General features: G+C 42.6%; 1 protein-coding gene across 1 annotated transcript in view; it reads right to left on the bottom strand.

Annotated features, from left to right (window-relative positions):
- LRIG1 (leucine rich repeats and immunoglobulin like domains 1) overlaps window positions 1-23,664 on the bottom strand; it is a 131,139-nt gene that overhangs the window by 51,530 nt on the left and 55,945 nt on the right. The window contains exon 3 of the mRNA XM_074284149.1: window positions 19,775-19,849. Coding sequence (XP_074140250.1) covers window positions 19,775-19,849 — 75 coding nt within the window. The remainder of the gene's footprint in view (window positions 1-19,774; window positions 19,850-23,664) is intronic.

The raw sequence follows: 23,664 nt of genomic DNA, 5'->3' as shown, positions 1-23,664 counted from the left end.
AGATGAGCTTTCCCCCCACTCTGAATTCAGAACTCCAGCCTGCTTTCTCACGTAAGCCTTTGGATCTAGCCAGCCTAAGACCTGGGATGTCATTTATTATGTACAATATCCCAAGCTCCAACCTGGGAGCTGAGGATGTGCTGAGCAGGATTAGGAACTTGGTCAAGGATAAATCTGTCCTAACAACAAAGCACATCACACTGGCAGCTGCTCAGCCAATCAGAATCGTTTTCTTGTATTATTCCTCATTCCACAATGCATTGCACAGAGCTAAACACTTGCTCCCTTTTTTCTGGGCATGGATTCTTTGGTTGTTTTAAAAATCTTGAAGTATGTCATAATCGAGGTGGGCTAATTCCCTTTTTGGTCCCGAGCTTCTTTCCTCCCAGTTAAACAAAAGCTTACAAAATACCCAAACCCCAATCATTTCTGGGTTATGGTCTGAGACCACTAATAGGCTCTGGGGTTTCTTCGAGTCTCTGTTGGGGATATGAGTGGATCATTTAATGAATTTTCTTTCAAGTACCACAAAATAACTTCTGGGAAATGAGGTGGAGAGAGGAAGGGAGGGAGATAGAGAAGAAGAGAGAGGGGAGGGGGAGAATGGGAAGGACAATATATTGTATACACATGCATGAATGCACCCAAGTGCTTTGGGGAGAAGCACAATTGTTTGGCCTGGTCAAGAATGACATTTTGGGAAAATAACTCTCTCTCCCTCTTCTCTTCCTCCCTCTCTCTCTCTCCCTCTTCTCTTCTTCTCTCTGTCTGTCTCTCTCTCTCCCTTCTTCCCTTTCTCCCTCTATTTTTCCCCTTTCTTGTCTCCTTATCACTCCCCCTATTACACACATAATTCAAAATCTTTCACCATCAGGGCCAGAGTTGCCAGCTTCCTGAAATCCTGCATTTACGTTAGCAGCTCATCTTCAGTACCAATTACAAACAAATGAATTACAATGATAATCTCTTCATTGACTTCTCCAGTCTCTACCTCACTGGCTCAGGTGATAGGACACTCAAAGTACAGTGACTTTGGATGAATCATCTGCCTCTGGGCTTCAGTTTCCCCATATGTACAATGTGAAGACTGGAAGAGATGGAATAGCTTCTAAGCTCCCTCCCAACTCTGGAGCTACAAGGAGTACTCAAATAGACTCTATGATGACATTGTCAGAGAACACTCTCCCTGTAAGAAATCTTCCTTCCTACCCCTTTGCCTCCAGGATCCATTCTCTACCCATATGCCCCACAAAATGTGTAGTTAAGGTTCCTACTCTCTTCAGGAACCTTGTATGTGGACGGATACTGAACTTCCTTCCAGGTTTGGGACAAATGACCTTACCACACTTTATCAATAAATCTCTTTGGGAGCACAGTAGATAACAGTATATGATTTGGAGTCGGAAAGATAGAATTCAAATCCAGCCTCAAACGCTCCTTATTTATATGACTTTTAACTTCTTCCCAGCCTCAGTTTCCTCATCTATAAAATAGGGAGAATAATAATAATACCTGCCTCTCAAAAGTTTACTGTAAAGATCAAAAAGCACAGAATATGGAAAGTATTTTGCAAAGCATTCTGTAAATGTTAGTTATTGCTTTTATGATTCACTATATAAATGAGAAAGTTTCTTAAAAATCATCCCACCAAGTAGGAATTGAGTCAAGATTCAAATCCAGGAAAATGGCCTCAAAACCCAAGGCCCATCCCATGAATGTGTTTATAATGCTGCTTATAATATATTTTTGACTTCACATCTTGCTTCACTTACATGTGAACCAATTATGTAATCTTCCAGGAAGAGAGACGTACAGACACAGAGAGACAGACACAGAGAGAGAGAACAATTAAACTTTTCCTTATTCTGGAATATTTGTCCAATATCACCCAAGTCAAGTTTCCTGTTAACACCAGTCACACGATTGAGGAGCTGAGAGGAAAAATGCGTTTTTCCTAAAAGGAAACCCAATCTTCTCGTGCTGAAAAGATATGTCATCATTTTCAGCCAAGACAGTGGGGCAAGAAACATCCAGGCACAAAAGATCCCACTGAGACAGCGAGTGTCATGACAGACACCAAAATCTGTTCAGAAGAGCCTCTAAGGAAGTTTTCACAAACCTCTCAAATCCAGAAAAAGATTCTTCTCTTTTCCTCGCCCTGAAATTCCCAAATTTCCCCCCACATACCCACCCACCATCATCACTAGTCTATGGCAACATTTTCAAGGACTCATAAACTTTTCCAAGGAGCTACATCTAAGATGATGCTCTACGAAGACAAGTATGATATGGTACATTGTAAAAAAGGCTGGATTAAGAATCAAAGATCCTGGGCTTGGATGCTGCCTTAGCTCCCTGATTACCCCTCTGGCTTGAGTTTCTTCCCCTGTAAAACAAGCACATTTTAGACTAGTGACTGTCTTTAGGCTTAAGACAGTCCTTAGAGCCATGAATTTATGTCAAAATTTATCACTCTCTCAGTTGGAACTCCACCAACTAGGATGCTCCTCCCCGGGTCTGAAATCTCATCACCACACTCGGCTTTTCCAAGTCCCTCAAAGCCTCCACTCTCCTGTGACTGGAGGGCTGGAGGGTGCAGCTCTAACTGCTCCCAAAGCTTTCCTCTCCAAAGGACTGGCTGGGCTCCTTCTCCCCTTTCCATCTGTAGCCCTGCTCAGGGAACATGATTGTTCCTACACCCTGGTCCTCCCCCTTTTGCTTTCCTATTAGACTGTAAGCTCCTTGAGGACAAAGACTGCCCATCTTTTTTCTTTTTTTTAATACCTCCAGCACATGGTAGATACAATGTTTATTGAACTGAAATATTTATTCTCAACACAAGTAGAAAGAACTCCAAAATGACAAAAAATGAATATCATAATTTAAAAAAAAAAAGATTGACTCCAACAAAGAGATATAAGATAATGATCCATCATCTTTGAACAGCTAGAAGAGGGTATAAAAAGTTGTATATGATGATAAGGTTTTTTTTGTTTGTTTTTTTACTGTATTGATCAGTCCCATTGATTTTTTTCTTCTTCCTTTTAAAAAAATCTTTTCCTTAATAGAATGACAGAGTGGGTAATAAAGGATACAGAGGGTATCCAGGATTTGCAGAAAGAAAAGATAAACAATGATATCTTTTTATTTTCTTTTAAAGAAAGGAAGTTGGAAGGAGGGGAGAATCTTACCTTATTTTTTATCACACAATAAACATCTAAAAGCCAACTTCCCCTAAAATGTTAAAATTTTACCAAATTACTACTGAAAAGGGTAAGTAATCCCTAATTCTACCATTTGTGGAAATGGAAAATGCTTGCCGATCCTTCCTCCAAGAAAGATAACTATGTCCCATGTATCTCTACCCTCACTTTCTCCATTTAAATGAAATCATTTGCTCTGATAATACAAGTTGGCAAATGTAGCTTAAGGACTCAAACTTTAACACTAATGGAAAGAAGGGAAAACTCTCTGCCATCAACCTTTGCGTGTTTATCCTAAGCCCAGCTATTAGGATGGGATCTCTTTATACTTAGGTCTAACCACCAGGTCAATAATTTGAGGTTCTACAATTAATTGTCAAGGAACTGAGTAAAGAGATTTCATTATCCTCCACTATTCAATCTGCAGGTTATCCGGGCTCTTTGCTTTTCCTAACCAATCAAATTTTATTGCCTATAGCTACATTAATAAAGAGCAAGAGGAAGAGATGAGAATCTAGTTTTATTATTTGGTTGTGATGATTAAGTTATTAGTTATTATTAAAGGATTTGAAGGGAAGGAGAAGGAGAAAGAAATCAACACCTTGAACATGAGGTTTGGGGACAGCTAAATGGGGGGGGGGAGGTGAAATGAAAAGTTTTAAGCAAAAAAAAAAAAAAAAAAAAAAAAAAAAAAGAGAATGTTGCTGGACTTTAAGACGATACTAGGGGGGAGAGAGAGAGAGAGAGAGAGAGAGAGAGAGAGAGAGAGAGAGAGAGAGAGAGAGAGAGAGAGAGAGAGAGAGAGAGAGAGAGAGAGAGAGAGAGACTCAAACCTAGAACTAGCCAAACTGCCTGTGCTCCTCCTCCTCCCCCCAGACAAAAGGCTAACATCTCCACACTGGCTACAAAAGGAATTAAGGGCAAGAAAGACGCAGGCATTGGCTGTCTGGGACTGTTCCTGCTCTGCACATCCCCAAATGATGAATGGCTTCCGAGCACATGCAGCCAGGAGGTTCCAGAACAGGCATTTTTTGGTCCAAACCAGCAACCACAAAAAAGAAAGCCGGCCCTGGGCCGGTCCGAGCAGGGCCTTCTTCCCCTGCTGTTCAGCAGGCGTAAGTGCTCAAGTTTCTCTCCAAAGTCAGAGAGAACTCCCCTCCCCTAGCCTCGGCCCCCCAGAGTTCCCTCCCTGGAAAGCACAAATTGGCATCTTTATCTCGGCGGCTGCAGGAAGGAGACGGACGAGATTTCTCCTCGGAGGGATGTTTTAGAGCGGAGGGTCTCCAATGTCGGCATCTGCCAGCTGGACTCTGCCACGAGCTCCTCCCTGTGTTCTGAATGACCAACCCAAGGAGTCCATTGCTCAGGCCAAGGGACCCCGGAATGATTTATGGTAGGGGGAAAGGCCATCCGAGTTTTTTTTACTTTCAGTTATTTACACGAGACACCCTGGGGTCTCTTTTGTAAAGAAAGCCAACTCCTCCAATAAAACGCAGCCAGGCTAGAGCCAAAGATGGGTCACGTGGCCAACTGGGGAGTTCTGTTCTCCCCCTTGACTGTAAGCTCCCTAAGGGAAGGGATTTCCTTTGCCTCTTTTTGTATCCCCAGCATTTAGCACTGCGCCTGGCACACAGTAGGCTCTTCATACATGTTTGTTAAAATTATCAAATGGTGTTCCATATTGTTTCGAACATAATCCCCCTCTCCACCACTGATTTTCAGTTTCTGTTTTAAAACAAAAGTGGTGTTCTCAATGACCAATGGTCTCATATGTTCCACTAAAAAAAAAAAAAAAAAAAAAAAAAAAAAAAAAGTTTATTCACTGACTTGATTTTATACAGTTTAAGTGATGCCATCAGCAGAGCATCAGGTGGGAATTCAATAATTCCAGGGATCCCCATCCCAAAATGGCTGAACTCTTTGAATCCAAGTAAACCTCTCCTGGAGGAAGGAAGGAAAGGGAGAAAGAGCAAGAGAGAAAGGGAGAGAAGAAAGGAGGGAGGGAGAGAGAGAGACAGGTAAGACAGAGAGATGGGAAGAGTGAAAGAGAGAGGAGGAGAGGGGAAGAGGGAGGGGGAAAGGGAAAAGGAGGGAATGTGTGCGTTTGTGTTCTCCACCATCAAATACCATTCATTCCCCAGGATAAACTAAGCTCCTTTGAAATGATCATGTGTTTGTAATACACATACACACACATACACACATGTGTATATCTGTACATATCATATGTATATATAGAGAGAGATATCATGCATTTGTAAATGTTGGGCAACATTTCAACTCAGCTTTTTCTAGAGTCAAAAACCAGGCTCCCCAAAGAGACGAGACAACTTTGTGAGATAAGGGATCCATGAGTAGAATCAAGAGGGAGATTTGAACCCAAGTTTGTGCCTTCTCCCCAGAGCCCCGGGGCTTCCTAAGAAGAGTTCTATGGGTGCTCGTTAACAAGTTCTTTTAAGACATAGTTCTTCACAGCACAGGATTTGGAGTCGGAGGTCCTCCCTTTTAATTCTTGCTCTGCTGCTTTCTATTTTTTTAGACGTCTAAAAAAATAGAAAGCAGCAGAGCAAGAATTAAAGAACTTGATAGGGAAGCCATCTCACCTGTGTAGGCCCTGCTTCTTTTTTCTATACAGAGAATGGGAGGTGACCTTCATGTTTTCTTCCAACACTAGATTGTTCTGGGAACACTCTCAAACGTCCCGTTCCCTTATTCCTGAGGCACTTTCCCCTATCTTTAAGCTTCTGACAGGCCACATTCTCCCGGGAGTAGGGACATCTTTTGTCACTCTATTCCCGGCACCTGGTAAGCACTTAATAAATACTTGCTTGATTGACTGGCTCCCCACCCACCACCCTTCTGTGTCTCTCCCTGGCTAATCATCATCTGTAAGGGTAGTCTTCAAAGGGGCTGCCTAGTGCCTTTTCTCCCTGCACATTCTTCCTCCATGAATGCTCTCACTGTTTTTCTTCCAAAACAGAAATGATTCTTACTGTCCAAAGCTCTAGAGCCCAAGCGTCCAGCTGACTGAGCCATCTCCTCATCTTACCTTGGCTCCTATAAATGACATGAACCCACGGGGATGACTGGATACTACTACAGGGTGATCCATGGAAAGTTTGGAATAAATTAGGGGCAGCTGGGCGGCACAGGGGATACAGCATAGGCCTAGAATAAGGAATTCATGAACGCAATCTGGCTTCAGACACTTACTAGCTTGTGAAACCCTGAGCAAATGACTTAACCTTATTTGCCTCAGTATCCCCCTATCTCTCAAATGAGTTGGAAAAGGAAATGGCAAACCATTCCAGTATCTGCCAAGAAAGCTCCAAATGGGGTCATGAAGAATGGGACATGACTGGAAAAAAAAACTGAATAGTGTTATTATAGAAAAATTTATCTGTATTATGTTAATACAGAATAAAGGAATTCATACTATATTATTAGATTTATAGAAATAAAAGCTGTATTATAATGATAGAAAATATAGGAATATATCTATATTATGTAGGTATGTGTGAATGTGCATATATATTATATATGGGGAGATAATACATATATTACATCAATAGAGAAAACAGAAATAAATTTACTTTATATGGATATAATTATACCTGGGAATATATAGGATTAATGTCTACTTTAATAATACTTATTTTAATACCTACCACACAAGGTCCGGGAAAAGAAAATTGTTCTATTAAGCTTGAAATGAAATATAAAATGGTTATTATCATCATCATCTCCCAGCAACCCACAGTGAGCTATGAATCCAGGCGCGGTCAACAAATGTTGGCCAAACATGTCCTACCATAGATCACTCCCTTTACACACCAGTGTACTGACAGAAATAGCCAGAGAGAGCTGTCTAAGTGCTTTCATCCCCATTGCACTGCACCAAGTATCTGTTTAAAAGGCTTGGGCTTCCCTGGAACAGCCATCCAACTAGAGGGCCAAGACTTGGGTGTTGCCCTCTCCCCTTCAGGTCCAGAACTGTATTTAAAACTTTGGGTGTGTATTAGAAAAAAAGCTCCAATAAGATTGAAAGGCCCGGAGTTGTGTGGCTCCTGAGATCCCCACAGAAATGAGCAAAGCAAAGGGAGAATGGCAGAGCTGTAGTCCACTGGGTCTCCTCCTTCCTCCATTTCATCCCTCCTCCAGCTGGTGTTCTCTTCACTTTCTCAGTAAACAACTTGCAGATGTGTTCCTTTTCCTTTCTCCCCACCCCCTCTTTCCCTACCCCATCCCCCCAAAAAGGAAAGAAAATGACAAGTCATTACTCTGTGTAATTTGGCAGAAGCAGGATTCTGGCTGGATTGCTTGAAGAGGTTCAGAAATCCTGCATGCATTGCAAAAATCACAAAGAGTTCCAGGGAAAGTAAGTGGTTTTTCCTTCCTAAAAGGGATGTTGAAAAGCTCGTCTTCCTGGCTATCGCCTTCTGTGACTCATCTGTGCATACATACGAATCTGATGAGGCTGCAATCTGAATAAACTCGGCTCCCCGACAGCACCGTCCCAGATGTGCCCCTGGCATTTAACCTTAGCGAGTTTTCCCACAACAAGCAAAAAGAAAACTTGGAAGAATGTTTTCCTTACTGAAGACGTGCCCGTATCCCATGTGTGACCATCCACCTCGGTCACACGTGACCTCATCCTCTCACAGATTCCCAGATTGTTGGGATGGGAGCTTCAGGGACTGGTCCAAAGCCCTCAGGTACAGGTGAAGAACACAGAGACCCAGGCTTTGAAGTCAGGCTTTTTTGTCTCCAAACCCAATCCCAATACACCACCTGGGGAACCCACAAGTCAACAGGAAATCACAGCTAAGCAAAATCCACAATCAACACTTCATGCAAACCAGCTCTCACCTCGCTAAGGAGGGCCCACAATGGCTTGGATTTCAACTTCCTCTGCCCACCACTCAGAAGGGAAGCAAGAAAGATGCTTCTACCCTTGCACGATGCAATTCCCGCACACGATGGAGTCCAAATCTGGCCGCAGACATTTACTACCTGTGTGACCCTAGACGAGCCATTTCCCCTCGTTTACCTCAGTTTCCTCATCCACAAAATGAGCTGAGAAGGAAATGGCAAACCGCTCTAGTATGTCTGCCAAGAAAACGCCAACTGGGGTCATGCAGGAGTCGGACATGACTAAAATGACTGACTAACAACCCAACTCCACTTTGGCAGGGCAGGTTATTTTGATTTTGCTTCCTCGATGGGAGTCTGAGAATTGCTGCTCTCCCGACAATCTGCCGTTATTTCTCCCTTCCACAAAAAGGGGGCATTCCCGTTTCAGCTTGAGGGGAAAGAGTTCTCTGATCATTGGAAGTGGTAACATAATCCACGCTAAACATGGAGCACTGATCTAGTTCCTCTGCCTATTTAAAATGGTAATCAGACCTCAATTAATACCCAGTGCTCTGCAGATAACAGCCAGGAACACTAAAATCGGCATTCAATGGGAAGTTTTCCCAATGATAGCTGATGGCGGCTCAAGTGGAAACAAAACCACCATTGATAATAGTAAATTAAGCAAACAAATTTACAACAGCAATAAACCATAAGTTTCCAAATCTGAGGTTCAAGGGCTGCAATTTATGGCCAGATGTGTTAAGTGTGAGCATTTACTGTTCTTTTATTTCAAGGAGAAAGTTATACAAATAGAACCAACAAATAAGAGAACCTTCCCCCCCCCAAAGGCAAGCCCACTATAGTTTTTGAGCTTTCTGATGCAAATAATTAATTTAAATACCCAAATACATGGGATCTGATGTTTCACAGTGTAAATGTAGATTGTTTTCATGGATATATTTTGTTTTTACAATACTTTCACTTCCCCATCCAATAGCCAAGCCTGCAAAGCATCCCTGATAACAAAAAAATGAAGAGGGGGGAAAATGGTTCCCTTAAACAAACCGAGTCCATTAGGATACACAACGTTCCAATCCGCTCCTTTCAAGAAGTGTTTGTTTGTGGTAGTGCATTTCTAATCTCTCTCCAGGGGAAAAAACTTTAAAATTATTTAGATTTTTTTTTTTGGCAGTAGTCACCATCCTTGCCCTCATTCTTTCCATTTACATTACTGTAGTCATGGTGGATATTGTTTTCCTGGTTCTGCTTACTTCACACTTGCAGCTGTCCATCTCTCCCATGCTTCTCTGAACTAGTAACGGACCTCATTTCTCACAAAGAGTAGGAGTCCACTATGTTCAGGAACCATAACTCATTTGTCGGTCTCCCAAGCAATGGGCATCTACTTGGTTTCCAGTTCAAAAAAAAAGGGGGGAAGAAATGCCCAACCAACTCAAAAAGATGCCTGTCAATCTGATAGATAATGCTACTTTATTCCACTGTAACTAAAGATATAATTAATCTGATGTTCATTTCAAAATATAAAGTTAAAGACCATAGAAACAGCAAGCAATTTGTGAAATAGTAACATCAAATTTTAAATCTTTTTTAATTTTTTTTTTTTATTTTGGAAAGAAGGGAAGAAAACATTGTGATTTCACCAGTATGGAGTAACTCCCAGGATAGAAACTCCTTCCACCAAAGAGAGCCTGTTATTTAACTCTTCAGGCTTAAGTCCCTGGTGAAACACCCAAGTACCTTCCTGTGCTAGAGACCAACTTTGAATCTGTCCACACCATGTTCTTCTCAATGGAGCTCAAGATGAATCTAATGCTTGTTAATTATCTTATAATTAAGAATAAGAAAAGGATCAGCCTGAGAAGCATTGCATCGTTTTCACATGCAATGAAACTTCAAAGATGTTTCCAGATACATTTTTCTACACACTCCTGTAATTTTGTAACGGGCGATCAACTTACAAAACACAATAGGAATGGGTTTCTAGTAAGTTGGTTAAGGGTCAGTCTATCAGGAACACAATATATGTCAAGGGTCTTGGCAAAAAACCCCTATTTCAAAAGAGTAGTGCTCCCTCCCACCCCAACCAGGACCAGAGATAAAGGCTGAAAGGAGAAGCCTGGAGCACAATCAACCCTTCCATTGTAATAGTCAGGATAGCCCAAGGGTCACAGAAATTACAGTGCAGATTCAAGCTTATTCTTTCTTAGGGTCCAATATTTTCACAGGCCAGAACTCCCTGGCTCTGCTGTTCTTCGGTTGGAACTACACCTGTACTGGAGGATATCCTCATTCACCTTCTGCCTATATTCCCCACCCCCTCAAAGAAAGCAAAAAATTAAGGCTCACTTTTATTAGAGATAAATATGAATTGCCCTCTTCATCAAAGAGTCTGTACAGATAACTAAATCCGTCCTTGGGGGAAGGGGAAAGGAAAGAGTTTTCTGCACAGTTTAACAGGTAAGTAGTGTTATTGATTTTATTTCATGAGCAAATACAGCTTAGAAACGCTGTGGGGGTCTTTTATAGGAACTGGTTAATCCTATTTTCCACTCCATGCTCCTAAAATCCCATCTATTCCCCTTCCCCCAACTTCTCATTCTTAAACATAGAAAGGAATCATAAGCCAGGTGGACTACAGGAGATGAACAGTCATGGAGAACTCTATCCTGATTTGTTTTGTTTTGTTTTGTTTTTCTTTCTGTGTTTGTTTTGTGGAATTGCAAAAGGGATTTTCAAAACCCAAGGGTCACTTATTTCCTTTTTCAGATGTGAGTAAAACCAACAAGTGATTACATTAACTGAAGGAGATAAGCCTTGAGAGAAAACTGTGGCTCCCTAAGAGTGAGGAAGACTAGGGCCTTCTTCCCTTAGCTGATTATCTCAAATTCATCCCGTGTGTTTTATTTGCCCATTTGGTCAGAGTACATGTCTTCACCATCAGGCCTTGAGAGCAAGGGCTATCTTATGCTTTTCTTTGTCCGCCCAGGGCTTAGCACACATTGTAATAAATATTTGTCTGTTTTACCAGTGATCTACTTTTGAATCACATTCCAAAGATCTATTAGCTAATTTCTCTATTGTTCAGTTTCTTCATCTATAAAATGAGAAAAAGGCTAGGATTTTTTTTAAACTAGATTTTATAAAGCACCTACTATGTGCCAGATGTCATAATAAACATTTGGGAAACTAAGAAAAGCAAAAGAGAGTCCCGTGCTCTTCACACTGTAATGATGGAGACAACAAACCACATACAATTAAATACATACAGGGATAAACTGGACAGGGGGAATCTCAAAGGGAAGGCAGATTGGGAAAGGCCTCTTGTAGACAATGGGACTTTCTGCCGGAAGGAAGATAGGAGGTGAGGAGGGAGCACTGAAGACAGTCAATGAAAACATGAGAGAACATACATAAAGCAATCTGGAAACCTGAAATCACTATTAATGTCATGTAACGGGGGTCTTGATTCTGACAAACCTTGATGGACATATAGATGTAAGTACATCCATAACTTACACATACAATGAGATCAACAGAATGGGGTGTTCCCTTTTGTCTGATCCTACCATTTCATCAGCAATGACAATTCCCTGCTCCAAATTGTACTTTTTTGACTTCGTATAGACTAAGCTGCCTGGGGCACTGAAAAGCTAAGTGCTGTGACTAGAGTCCCACAGGCATTTAGTATCAGAAGCCAGGCCTTTCATTATCCCCACACAATCTCTAGAAAGAAAATACTTTCAGAGAGAGAAATCTGTGTCCCTAATACGAGACCGCCTGCTCTTCAGGAAAGGGCGCTTAAGAAATCAGCTCCTTTTCATTTTCTTGGGGAGGGGGCAGGGGGAGGTATTTGGGGGTTTTTTTCCCCTGGCTTGAGGAAAGTACCTTGAGAATCTAAGTGGCTGAGTCAGTGCACCAAACCAGAAGGAATGAACAGAGTGAGTTAACCCATCACAACGGGAGGCTATAAAACAATGATGTTTAGTGCATCTGGCCCAGCCGCCTAATGAAGGCACTTGCTTTAAGCAGAGGAAATTAAAAACAAAGCCGATGAGGTCAATATTACAGCAGTGTTTCCCCCCCCCCTTTTTTTTTAAACACCCACGACTCAGGAAATTCAAAGTTTGGATTTCCACAGAAACCAACCCTGCCCCCAACTCTGTGCAGACACACTCCAGGGAAAAAGCCCAAGTGAAAACAAAATTACAGTCACTGAATTTCATGTATAAAACTCAACTCTAAAGCTACCAGCTGGTTTCCTCCCCACTGAAAAGACACTTTTTTTCCCCTTCTTTTTTTTTTCCCTGAACACATAATTCAGGGACACCAGCCTCCCACACACAGGACTCAGAACAAAGTGGGGAAGGGGCTAAGCATCCTATAAAAAGCTTGCTGTTAAAGAGTATATATATAAAAATATATGCCTTTGCCATTATTTTCAAATCAATGAATGTGCTCTTATAAATAGTTTAATTGAAATAAAGTCTAGAAGAATGACTGCCCAGTTTCCAGTATTAGGAGCAGCTGTTTAGATAAAGTTTAGACCTAGCCTTTCAATGCCAGGAGCAAAACAAACTTCTCCATCCCCCCACAAGGGGCCACCAAAAGAAGAATCAGACAGTTGGATGGGTGATAAAGGCCCCTGGGAATTAAAATGAGGTTTTCATACTAAATACATGTCTGATATTTGGACAGTGCAGCTTTTGTGGGTGTTCAATTTGGGGTTTTCTTGTCAGAAACAGGAGTCATTTGGCCATTTCCTTCTCCAGCTCATTTGACACCTTTGGAAACTGAGGCAAACCGGGTTAAGTGACTTGCCCACGGTCTCACAAGTGTAAGTTTCTGAAGCCAAATTTGAAATCAAACCCTCTTGACTCTGAGTCCCATGGTCTATCCACTGTGCTACCTAACTGCCCCATCACATAACATGTAGACATACATGCTCTCCCCCAAAGCAAAGGCTTACAATTTGATTGATCAAAGTCTACGAGAAGAGGTAAAAGGTAAGGAAGAAGAAAAAGTGACCCTAAGAGACCAAAGTTAGTTACTAACAGGCTAACTCTCCAAATAAACAAGCTAAGCTCATAGATCTACAGACAGAAGGGACCTTAGAGATATCTGGACTGAACCCATGGTCTTTCAACCCTCTCCCCCGCCATTCTTCAACTAACTGAGGCTCTAAGAGGAGGGACTTCAGAGGAGCAAAGGCAGGCCCAGAATCCATGGATGCCTCCCAAATCCAGCATTACTGCATATTATCTTGCAGCATATTTCCCATAGCAAGAGAGGCAGAATGGACGGGAAAGACCACACAATGGGATTTCATCCTTTGTAAAATGAAAGAATAGATTGAGGTATCTCCCACTCCCTAGAGAGCAGGGACCCAGACCCGGACCCTGCCCCTGCCCCTGCCCCTACCCTTCTAGACTAGGAAATCTCCAGAGGGTCATTACTCTCCAGCTCTCTTAGCTTCTCCTGCTATCAGGGCTAACAAGCAGGGTTTAGCAGTGAAGAGTCCCTGGATACTCATCTTCTCTGAACAGGATACAAGTCTGGGAGAAAATCCCCAGCAATGTTGAAAGCCCAGTGGGAAGCTGTCTGGGATGTCAGAGGGTAGGATCTCTTGGTGAGAACAAAGCTGACATTCCGGAGTGAAATCTTGCCATTACATCATTCATTCTGATGAGCGGCAACATGGCCCAAGAGCAGCAACGTGGCCCAAATGGCATGTCGACCCGACTCCCCAAAGCGAAGTACTTCCTTGGAGATGCAGAAAGGGAGACATCCTCTGCCACCGCCATCATGGTGATGGGCTGGGGCACCAGGCAGCTGCCATCTAATGCAACGGTCCTAGTCATTCGAGTTATTTTCTGTCCTGCCTTGGCAAAAGCCGCCTCCTCCGCTCTGCTGACCCTCCAGATTTTCAGAGGAAATACATTTCTGGTTTCCAATCATCCTTCCCCACTCTGGAGTGGGTTTCCATCCCACTCAATTCATGGGCTCTGGTTTAAGTGCTACGGACTGTCCTATGAGATCACTCCCCCTACCAAATTGAGGAGAAAATTGATTCGTCATCAATCAATACTTCAGGAGCCAGAGGAAAAACCCAACTACTCCTAAATCCAACATAGCCTCCAGCCTGGGAAGTCCCACACACCAAAATTAAGCGATGCTCCCACAGCCACCCAACTTACAAGGGTCAGAGGTGAGACGCTGACCCCGGGGTCCCACGTTCCATCCGTCACAACACCTCTGCTGCTGCCTCTTTTCAATTAAAGGAAGCATCTTTATCCCCTGTAACTTTTTCCACCACTCAAATATCTGCTTCTTGCCAGCTGGGAAGGATGACTGGGCTGTTTCATCCCAAAGCTGGGACTGGTCATTTCCCTGTTACCCCATTACCCCATTAGGTCAGGCAGAAATCTTCTAACCAGCCCTCAGTTTTTCCATCTCTAAAATGTGTATTGTTAACAAACCGAGTATTTCCACTGGCAGCTCTGTAGAGAATCGAGGTAACTTTAACAGGGCTGTGAGTTTCCAGGGTATTAAGTCATCATTTATTAATCTAACGATTCCCCACAGGGCCTTCTACCCAGAAAGCATCCATAAATATTTGGTGAACTGGATTGTTGGACTAACAGAAGGAATGTGATTAGGCCTCGGGCTGTGGTTCTTTCTTGAAGGATAATTATCTCCTAGGGAAGCAATGAATAAATTATTTTAAGCAGTCCCACCAAGCTGAAAAAGATTCAATTCTGGGCCTAGCTGAGGAACAAACTAAAATTGAGAGATCAATTATAATAGTGATAATAATAGTAATAAAATAAAAAAATACAATTGGGAGATCAATCCTGGGATGATCTCAATGGTGGTCGGCTTTTTTGGTCACTGGCACTCAAGAAGTCTTGGATTATTTTATAGGATAATTCTTAAACCGAGGTCCATGTACTTTTTTTTTTAATCTTTTTGTTTTACTCCCTTTCAATACAACTGGTTTCTTCTGGAGTCCTATGCACATTCTTTTGTGCACTGAGAAACAGTATTCAGGATTTCAGGCGGCCAAAGGGGTCCAGAACACAAAAAAGGTTAAGACTCCCTGAATGGTTCTCTCTGGGCGCTGAGCTCAGCCCCTTCACTACCCTGAGAGCATGCCCCAAACAGAAAAGGAAGTCAGAGATCTTAAGTTCAGTTCTTTTCTCACCTCCTCCTCCCTCTCAAACATTTCAAAAGAATAATTTATCAAATAAGACATAAATTAGATCCACACCCAAGACAGAGCTGCGGCTGCCAACATTCACCTGCCTTTTCCAAGAAGAATTCAAAGTGAAGGCAGTTCAAGTTTGAGCTTTCTTTTCTCTTCTTTTTTTTTTTTTCCCTCCCTAACTTTACATATTTTAACACTGCCTAATGGAACAGCAGGAATAAAGCCAACCTGTCCCACACTGCCCTGCACTGGGTTAAAGTTTAGGAGAAGAAATGTATTTTTAGTCAGTCAGAGGAGGCTGTTTCAGAGCTGTATAAGCCCCACAGGGGATTGTCTCCAAGCCCAAGTAACAGAAAACAGCCACCTTTTCTTCTCCAGGGAAAAATGGGCCTAGAGGGGCAGGAGGGGAAATGGCAGGTGAAGTTTTGCTACCACATGAATCAATCGATACACATTGATTAAACACCAGGTGGCCTAAATGAGGAAAGGGGACCCACGTTAGTCTCTCCTTTCCTCCCTAGAGATGAGGGAAGCATCAGACAGAGCGAGCAGAGCTGCCCACTGAAAAAGTCAAGGCGATGGAGTGAGGTTACCTGAAGAACAAAGTCCCCGTTTTCTTTTAAGAACTATAAGATCCAAAGCTGGCTGCTAGGTGTTTTTTTTCTTCCCCCTCTCCTGCGTTTTACTGGAATTTAATTCAACTCACTGACAAAAGGCATTTATTTATGTATGTATCACTATTCTGGGCCAGACCTTTGCTAGGAGCTGGTGGAATAATGTCAAGAAGGATACAGAGACCTGCCCTCAAGAGGCTCATGCTCTAAAGAAAAATGATAGACCAGAGGAAACCGTGGCGATCCCTTTTAATTCACTGAGACCTCAACTCTGTCGGAGTCTCAAACTACCACCCCCTCACTCTAAGGGCATGAGAAGGCAATCGCAGGCTGAGCACTGGTGGGAATCTGGGAGCAGTGAGTCCAATCTTCTCGCTTGTTACTTAAATCAAGTTACTTAAGTAACTTAACAAATTACTTAAATAACTTAAGTCCTTCCCACCTGTGAAGGGGAGAATCCTAAATCTCAGGGACCCAACCCAAACACTTAACTAAAGAGGCAACTAAAATCCCAAAGTTCTGACTTGCCTCAGGTTACCCCACTAATAAATCAGAATCAGGATTCAAATGCAGCTGTGGGGACTTCAATTCAGCTATCTCTCCACTCTACTAAGCTGTGAACAAGGTTTACAAAGTCCTGCTTAATCATTAGCTTAATTAACTAATTAAGTTAGTTAATTAAAATTGCCAGCCAGGCAAATCTGCCACTATCCCCATTTCACAGATGGGGAAACTGAGAGACTAAGTAATCTGCATTGGGTCATCCCAGGTGTCTACAACCATCCAAGGCTGGGTTTAAACTTGCTACAGCCTCAGTTCAGTGACCTAGCTCCAGTGCCACAAATATGGGAGCCCATCTCAGGATCTGGTCCCCAACTACCTCCCCTACTGGCTGAGCTACTGACCTCAAAAAGGGTTAAGCTGGCAAGAACGTGGCACCTCCTGAACACAGGGCCTGCTGCCAGCCCAAATCGGAGCGCTGCAAGCTACACCAACAATCTTATTAACAGCCGGCTCCTGCCAAGTCCCTCCTCACTGCCGCTGAGCCCGACTTCACAGAAAGATGCACACAGGTGAACAAACGGGTTATAAAGCTCACCATATTATCTTTTTTAATTAAATTAAAACTTTTTATTGACAGAACATATGCATGAGTAATTTTTCAACACTGACCCTTGCAGTCACTTCTGTTCCAAATTATCCCCTCCTTCCCCCCATCCTCTCCCCTAGAAGGCAGGGAGTCCAATACATGGTAAATATGTTAAAGTATAGGTTAAATATAATATATGTATACATATTTATACAGTTGTCTTCCTGCCCAAGAAAAGTCGGATCAAGAAAGTTAAAAAAAAATGCAAGCAAACAACAGAAAGAGTGAGAATGCTATGTTGTCACCACATAATCTTTGAGAAAAAAATAAAAATGTAAAGGAGACTGGGAGAGGGAAGGAGGGAACAGCAGGCAGGAATCCCCTCCTCCTACTGGCCATCAAAAATCAGTCTAAGAGCCTCCAGGACTCATTATTGGTTGGAAGAATAAATCTCTGGGAGGGGCTTTTTCAAACACCATGTTCCCAGGACCAGCCTTCCCCTTCAGGATTTGAGGAAAGTGTCTGATTTAAAACTTCAATCAATCAGGATCCTCACTGGGGGAAGGGAAGAGGGACAGCACCATTTGCTTTCTTTCTTTTTTATTTTAAGTGGGATGTGGAATTTTTCATACTATATTTTATTTGCAGAGCATTTTTTTAACCTCCTGAAGGCAGGGGAAGGAACAAGCTCCATAAACTCTCCATACATCTCTGAGCTTCCCATTCTCTTGGTCCTGGGTCTCCTCTCCCAACTTAAGCCAGATTTATCCACTCTATTGGCTCTCTGCAGACCCCAGGACAAGCTCCCCGACACATGCTGCTGCCTGCTGGAGCCCACCTGGATTTCCCAGAATGCCTGCCTTCCACAACCAAAGAGGAGACTCAGTGGGTTCTCAGGAGACTCCTGGCTCAGCATGGACGCTATTTTGGGGTGGCCCATGGCAGAGCCAACAATAGCATTCAAAAGGACTGAATGGATTGTCCTCCCGTCCCAAGAGAGAGAATGTAGTTTATATTATTTTGTAAGGACTGTCAGAATGCTTGAGAGTCCTACAATTTTCTCAAATTAATTTGTATGCACCTTATGCAATTTCAGGCTTCTATGTTGTTTCTCCTAAAAAATTCCCTAAGGACAAGGACTAAGTTCAGTTGTGTCTGTCTCTAGAACCTACAGAGCTGTTAATAAAGAGACTGTTTTACTGATTGTCGCTGTCTAAACATTTATTAATCCCCTACTGTGTGCCAGGCACTGTGCTGAACACTTAGCATGCAAAAACAAAAATGAAGCACCTTCTTCCCTCATGAAGCTTACATTCTATTAAATGAATAATCTGGCCTCCTTCCTGGGCACCCATGTGGGAGAGCCTCAGGGAAGGGGCTTCTAGACAAAATTAAAACGTAAATAAAAATCAGTAATACAACTCAAGCGTCCAAGTCCACAGACTTCTTCTACCCTCACTGTGCCAGGTGGCAAGCACACACATTTATTATTTCATAATAATTTTAAATTTATATTAAGTACCTATACTGTGTTCCAGAAACTGAGCTCAGGTAGAAAAAGCACCAGACTAGAGCCAAGTGGAAGTCTAATTCCAACACTACCACTCTTTAGCTGCAAGGACCCAGTCTATCCCACCGGCAAAGTGGATGAGAAGGTCCATTCAGCGCCTGAGAACAGCCACGTGCTGGGAAGAGGCTGGGCCGTGGAAGTCAGGGGAAACTGAGTTAAGGGGCATCCGAAGTGAAATGAGGTCACTTGACGGGCTATCTCAGGGCTGCTTAAACTTTTACTACTCATCACCCCTTTTTGTCCAAGAAACTTTTCCATGCTGCCAGGTAAATAGGTAAATAAATCAAATGCTGACTGCTAATGAATCATAACTTGAAGACCTCACAGTCAGTTACGAGACCCCAGATAGGTCTCAACCCACAGTTTAAGAAGCTGGGGGGCTACATCAGTTGGTGAATGGCTAAATAAGCTGTAGCATATGAATGTAATGGAATATTATTGTTCGGTAAGAAATGATGAACAAATTGATTTCAGAAAAGCCTAGAAAGACTTACATGAACTGCTGCTGAGTGAAATGAACTGTACACAGAAACAAGATCATGTGACGATAAATTGTGATAGACGTGGCTCTTTTCAATAATAAGGCAATTCCAATAGTGATGGAAAGAGCCATCGGCACCCAGAAAGAGAAATATGGAGACTGAAGGTGGATCGAATCATAATGTTTTCACCTTTTTGCTCCTTTTTTCCCCTTTCTCTTGATCTTTCCCCCTTTTGGCCTAATTTTTCACGTACAACACGACAAATATGGAAATATGTTTAAAAGGATTGTACAACTATAATCTGTTTCAGATTGTTTCTGCCTTTGGGGAAGTAAGGAAGAAAGAGGGAAAAAATTGGAACACAGTCTTACAAAAATGAATGCTGAAAACTATCTTTAGTATTCTATATTACAAGTATAAAAAGCAGCAGCGGCAGCCAGGAACTAGGTCACCATAAAGGTCCCTTATCCTGCAAAGGTCCATTTTGACTGTGACACTCTATGGCCTGTACCTCTCTAAAGTCCCCTGCAGATCTTTTCATCTCTGTGTCTGTTTCTAAGAGATCCCCTCCCCCAAAATTCTCAAGTGAAAGCTTTACAATCCAATCAGGCAACCTAACAAGGCTGGTGGATTTGCATGTTAGCTTAAAAAAAAAATCAAATGATTTAGCAATTATTTAAAACTGTCAGCATCCTACCCCTAAATCCAAAGCCAGTAGTATTCGGTCACTTACAGATAGAGAGAAGAGATTCGAGGGGAGGCAGCACCCAGGGAAGGGATGATTGTCAGCTCATTGTTATTCAGATGCCTGCAAAAAGAAAAAAAAAATTAAATATGCAATCTAAAGTCACACTTGCTCTCAAGAGAAAGCCCTTCTTTGTCCATCCCATAACTACAGCCAGCTAATCATGGGGCACCAGCTTCCCGGATTAGCTAAAACACAAATTTTTCCACCGATTAGGTTTTTAAAGGAGAGATTTAAAACAAAAAAATTGTGGAACCAAAGGCTTCTCGGGACCCTTCAGGGCCCTCCCTGGTGCTCTTGTCTTCCTTGTGAGGAGAGAGAAGATTTCATTCTCAGGACTTTTCCTCACTGAAAACATCCTTAACCTGGACAACCTAAAAGGTCTGTGGTACCAGTTAACAAAATTCAGAGAAAGGTTATAGGTCAACGTGGGATGGGGTATATTAGGAAAAACTTGATGAAAAAAAAGTTTCACTACTTTACCTAATTTTAATAAATATGTACAGTTTTTATAGATTTAAATTTTATTTCTTTACCTAATTTTAGGAAATAATTTTATTTATTTATATGAATTTAATTTATAATAATTTAATTTAATTTAATAGATGTGTCCAGTTTTCATAAGCCTAAATTTCATTACTTAGCCTAATTTAGGTAATTTTGGTAAATAATTTAAATTTTAACAAATGTGTCCAATTCCCATAAAACTGCAGAGGACTTCAGAGACTTTCTACTCTTCTAACGTCTTTATTTTATGGAAGGAAACAAAAGCTCCCACATATTAGGGGCATGTCTTAGCAGCATCCGAACCTAGGTGTTCTGAGCTTCCATTCTCTATTTCTCCCAAAATATGAGGCAGGAGGCAGCAGCACGGGGGTCATGGAAGGAACCTGGGGGCCTGCGTTATAGGATTCCATCTCTCTGACCTCAGATTCTTCAGGAAGTCTTAGAATGACCTGATTTCCATTTTTATGACTTCTTGAGTTACTGATGGAGAACAACACTGTATATGACACACAGTAGGCACTTAATACATTTTTATTGGATTACTGGCTTGGAATGGAATAAGGGGGCCGTGACTAAATGACAAAAATGCAAATTGCCAGATCTCTCTTTCCCATGGAGAAATATCTTTCTACCCTCGTGGAAGAGAATCGACACACGTCAAGCTACCTCTGACATAATTTATAAAAAGGGGGACAGGGAATGAAACCCTGAAAATCACATCTTTAGCCTCTGCAAGGCAGGCCAGCTGACTGTGTAGCTGTGTCCGGCAGACTGGGTTGGCTCTGCTGAAGCAGTCCTGCCATTTGGATACACACTCTCTCCAATATTTCTTCCACCCTCCCCAAGCCAAGCCCATTAAGGAGAAGGAGCTTCAGCAAAGCCTGGTTTCTGAAGCATCTGGAAGAATGAAAATGAGGTTTTTATTTAGGTGTTGAATTAGCCCCTTAATTACCCCAACAGGAGCTCATCTAAGGGCTCCCCCAGATAAGGAGCTGTTTTCCTCCCTCCCTCTCTTCCCCCTATTCTGGTATTCCATCCAAAAAGGGTGGACTTTTCTCTGGAACTTAAGCATTACCTGCTCCCCGCTAACGAGCTTTTGTCATTAAGTGCCAATTCATTTGTTGTAAAAATGGAATCCTCCCAATTCATTAGAAGAAAGTAGAGAACCAGAGGTGAGAGGTCAGGTCAGCCATGCACTGGGCCCAGAGTTCTCAGGCTTTCAAAAAAAGCCAAGGGAGGGATGTCAGTGCACAGGAGCATGGGGGCAAGAGAGCAGATCAAACCAGGTAGGCAAACATCACTGGGCCAAAGGAACTTTGGGGTACAGTGGGTCTGAGGGGAAGTAAAAGGATCCTATGGCCCCAGAAACTAGACAGAGGGGCCACCGAGACTCCCCTCGTACCAGCCAGCCCCCAGGGACCAAGGAAGGAGGCAAGGAGAGGGGGGCCTGGGATACTCACTTGGCTGCTCCCTAAGAGAAGCAAGATGAAGTTGGGGTAGGGGACAATGCTGGGCCTGCATTTTAATCCCAGAGCAAAGGAAAAATCCCCTGAATACATGAAAATTCCCAAATCCTGATAGACAGCTCTATCAATGGCAATTCTAGTCGGCTCCAAGAGTAGCCACTCAGTTTTATCCCCCCCCCCCCACCATGTTTCCAATCACCCTCATCCATGAAGGGAAAAGACACCAGGAAACCAAGTGTCCTCTGACACCTCATTCCTTGGTTACAAAAGGGAAGCAGAAAAGGAAGGGTTAGTTAATTAGGGAGATTAGCTGCAAGAGAAGTCCCAGCATAAGCTGGTGGATGTCTGTCCCCAAGCCCCTCTAATCAAGGGAAGCATGTCACCCTGGGGTTGCAGGGGAAATATCGAATGCCCAGGTGCCAGGCTGAAATGGAGAGCTGTCAAAAAAAAGTACGGGCTTTCCAGTAAAGACATTGGGGAAGTGCTCAGAGACCCAGGGATCCAAAAGAACCAGGAAAGCAGAGCAACTTCACTGATAAAGCCTCTGAAGAACCTACAAAGACCTTCCTCTATCTTATTGGAGTCAAACTACAGCACTGTTAAGAAAAGGCAGTATTTATACCCATTTTTCTGATACTTATATTGAGGCACAAGTTAAGTGACAGATGAAGTGATGGAAAAGCTTATGAAGGAAGGAGGGAGGGAAAGGAAAGGAATGAGTGACATAAAGGGAGGGAGAGAGGGAAGGAGAAAAAGGGGAGGAAGGAGGGAAGGAGAGAGAAAGGAAGGAAGAAAGGGAAAGGAAAGGAGAGGGGAGATTGTTACAATTTGGAAATTTGCTTTTCTTGACTGCACATTTGTTAAAAGTATTTTATTTTTCTTGTTTTCCTCCTTGGAGGGGAAAGAAAACATTTTTATTTACTGGGAGGAAAATGAGATTTAATTTTTAAAAATACAAACAGAAAAGTTAAATGAGCAGTCCAGAGTCTCACAGAACTATCTGTTGAGATGGTTGAGGAGTTCATCGCCTGAGGTGATCAAGCAAAACCCCTCCTGTCATTCCCACTTGAGGTTATGTAACATGAGCCCCTCCGGGCTGCATTCTCTCTCTCCTGGATCCTATAAGTACTGGAACCACGAACAGAAGTCACATCCCCAGCAATGTTCGCGAGCCACAGGGTCTCAGGAAGGAACCTTGGTTGTGGTCTCTACTCCAAGATTTACTTTTTGAAAGAAATAAATACAGGGTCTTGTTTTCTTGTCATCTGCTTTTCTGTGATAAAGGGAAAGGACAATAAATTGGGCTAGACAAATGAGGTTTTGCTTGTAAAACAAGCAACATGTTCAAAGTCTCTCACTGCCAAGCTCTCTTCAAACACCACTCCGGAGTTACAATGCACAAAGGAAAATATTAGTCCCAAGAACGGCCCTTTTTTTGCATGTATTTTATATTAAAAGGAACATACTCTCTATTTCATGGTCCTAAAAACTAGGTCATCGGGCCCCCAGAGCACATCCAAAGGATGATGTATGACTTGTAAGCCTGGTCCGTCACGCTTCCTGCCAGAGAGCCGGGAATCCCACCTACTCTTACAGGAATAATCACTCCCATCTTGAAAATGATCCCTCACTCACAGTCTTCCAGTCTCGATCCCTAAAAATAGCAGGGAAGGAGGTGGGTGGGCCCTGGGCTGGGTCACATGGAATGTCCCCAGCTCTGACCACCTGTGGGGGGTGGGATCTTTTTAGCATTTGTAGTTACAAGGGGGAGGTGGGGAGAATTTAAAAAAAAACAAAAAACAAAAAAACCTGGCCTCCTTTTAAAGTTTGTTTTTAAAGAAATGTTTTCCTCCCTCTGCCTCCAAAATAAGATAAAGTCAGTCCCTACAACTCTATTTAGACACA

Source organism: Sminthopsis crassicaudata, chromosome 1 (assembly GCF_048593235.1).
Source record: "Sminthopsis crassicaudata isolate SCR6 chromosome 1, ASM4859323v1, whole genome shotgun sequence".
NCBI classification, from domain to species: Eukaryota; Metazoa; Chordata; class Mammalia; order Dasyuromorphia; family Dasyuridae; genus Sminthopsis; species Sminthopsis crassicaudata.
The sequence above is the reverse complement of the archived record's forward strand: the minus strand, read 5'-3'. Positions and strand labels throughout refer to the sequence as shown.